Below are 2,787 nucleotides of genomic sequence, written 5' to 3' on the forward strand. Positions count from 1 at the left end.
TCAAGCTAAAAATAATTTTCATAAATTTGTTTTTCTATCAAAGTGTGTCAATAATAATTTGAAGGGTAAATTAAAGAATAAACAAGTTAAAAACAAATTTGATAAATTATTTAATGTAAATACATAAATTCAAGGAGTCAAAAATAAAGAGACAAGACACAATATTTTTATAAAGGTTTGGCTGGCCTCTTTGCCTACATTATCTCCCTTAGCTCACTAAGTAATTTCAAATCCACTATGAAAAATACTTTTTAATGCTCAAACGTAACCTTTAAAATGCCTTTCAAGGATCAATCACTACCTCTCAATACAACGCCTTTTATGAATCAAGCACAACCTTCACAATGCCTTTTAAAAGCTAAGGTACAACCTTTTTTTCCCTTACAATTTTGAATAGTAAGGATACTTCTAGAAGGTGGGTTTTGCTAAGTACAATGTAGGAAAAGTATGATGAGTATAAAAATGGTTACAAAAGACAAAAACATAGACATAAAGGAAATATAGCACAAGAAAGCTTAAAAGCTTAGTGGAAGAATTAAATTTGCTTGTTGTAGCTTGGTTTCTCTCTCTTTTCCTTCATAAGGTTTTATTTTTATTCAAATGATGTTTTCTCCTCTCTTCTTACCTTGTAAAAGTGTTGGAGAAGTCCTTTTTATAGTTGAAGAAGCTTTAGAGTCGTTAGAGAAGGTTCGGTGAAGAAACTAGCCATTTGTCCTTTGATTTTTATGTGTAACAACTAGTTTTGGATCAAATGTATCGCTACATTTTGGAATGTATCGATACAAATACATTTTGAAATGTATCCATACATTTTGGGTATAACCATTCTATTTAATATGTATCGATACTTTTAACCAAATTATTGATACTTGTAGCTTAAAATATAGAAAATTCATCTTTTTGAACCTAATTTGATGCCAAATACTTAGATATTTCAAAATCAAATGCAAGGGAGGTTTAAAACCAATTAATCAAGTTTAAAAACTATTCAAACAAGTTCAAAAATTATTCAAGCAATTTCAAAACTCATTCAAACAATTTTTAGAACTTTTCACATGGGAACACTTAGGATCTTAAAAACTTAATTAAATAAGCTTAAAAACTATTCAAACAAGTTCAAAAACTCATTCAAACAACTTCAAAAATCATTCAAACAAGTTCAAAGATCATTCAAGTAATTTTGATCATTTTTCACATGGAAACACTTATGCACTTCAAAAGCAAGTGTATGAAAGTTTTTAACCTTAATAAATTAAGTTAAAAAATATATTGAAACAACTTCAAAAGTCAGTCAAACCAGTTCAAGGATCACTTAAACAAGTTCAAAGATCATTGAAGCAATTTTGATCACTTTTGCCATTTCAAAACTATAATAATTTTAAAGCTAACATAACGATTTAGGCTAGGAGTTTGAAAGATGATATCATCAAGATGTCATTCATAAGGGCAAGATAGATTGAAGTGTTTGTGAAAAAATAGCTAGGTGTGGTAATTAGTCTAACAAAGGCTAAAAGAGCCAAGTTGATAATATGAAGGAAATGCAAGATAAATATGTAGAGGAGTTTAGAAGATTAAAATAGTCTACTGATGAGCTTTTAGAGACAAATAAAGGATTAACCATTAAAATAGAGGTGAATAGGCCTACACCAAATGAGGCAGCAATGTCCCATCGAATATATATCTACTTAAGAGCACTAAAGAATAATTTTTTAAAAAGCTTGCATATGTATATTAGGATTGGATGGTTGTTTCTTAAAAGGTTTAATGAAATGACAGCTTTTGGTTGTTGTTGGCCGAGATAGGAACAATCAAATGTTCCCCGTTGCATGGATAGTGCTCAATGGTGTCAAGAATAAAGACCATTCTAAATAGGTTTTGGAGCTATTATATTTTGATTTGGGCATCGAAAATGGAATGGGTGGACTATCATGAGCCACATGCAAAAAGAATTTTTATAATATAAAATAGTAAATAAGACTATTAGAACTTTTTTTAATATAATTTGAGGTTATATATTGTATGTATGTTTGTATATTTTGTATGAATTTTTTTAATAATCACATGCTTGAAATTCTGATTTGAATTTTGTGTTTAGCTTTTACTATAACACCCTTAATTTTCGATGTAAATTAAATAAACTAAGGATGATTTGTGAATATATGTAGTCTTGAGGACTTTGATGATATGCTAAGTATGCCAAGTGTTTGAGAGTACACATATTAACACTTAGGCAAAATTTTGAGAAAATAAGTGATAAATCCTATAGTTTGAGGTTTTGATCTAAGTTTGACATTATATTTGTGAATATTTGTGTATGGGATTAAGTTAAACAATTAATTTGAAGTGTGATCTTAACAAGAAATGAAATTGGACTATTAAACTTGAATTTTTAGAGGTTTGGAAAGCTGAAAACTGCCTACAAGGGAAAATGTATCAATACATCCCATAATGTATTGATACATTTATCGCAAGATGAACAACACAAGGCCTATAAAAGGAATTGTATCGATAGATTCAAGAATGTATCAATAGATTTGGCCACAGATGAACATGTATAGATACATTGTCCAAATGTATTTATATATTAAAGGCAAAAAGCACCAAAGGGAAAAAGTATCGATAGAATTGCCCCATGTATCCATACATGTTAGGCAATGAGCCATTTTGCTCAAAATCTATCAATACATTGCTAAATGTATTGATAAATTTAGTCAAAATAAAGGAAAATGTATTGATACATTGTCCAAATGTATTTATATATTAAAGGCAAAAAGCACCAAAGGGAAA

At 29.0% G+C, this 2,787-nt stretch overlaps 1 protein-coding gene across 1 annotated transcript in view; it reads left to right on the forward strand.

Moving 5' to 3' along the window:
* Positions 1-1,769: 1,769 nt before the first annotated feature.
* LOC110422800 (uncharacterized) overlaps positions 1,770-2,787 on the forward strand; it is a 14,469-nt gene continuing 13,451 nt past the window's right edge. Inside the window, exon 1 of the mRNA XM_021436816.2 lies at positions 1,770-1,782. Within this exon, the coding sequence (XP_021292491.2) occupies positions 1,770-1,782 (13 nt within the window). The remainder of the gene's footprint in view (positions 1,783-2,787) is intronic.

Source organism: Theobroma umbraticum, unplaced genomic scaffold (assembly GCF_002168275.2).
Source record: "Theobroma umbraticum cultivar Fairchild unplaced genomic scaffold, ASM216827v3 scaffold_146.0, whole genome shotgun sequence".
Classification (NCBI taxonomy): Eukaryota; Viridiplantae; Streptophyta; class Magnoliopsida; order Malvales; family Malvaceae; genus Theobroma; species Theobroma umbraticum.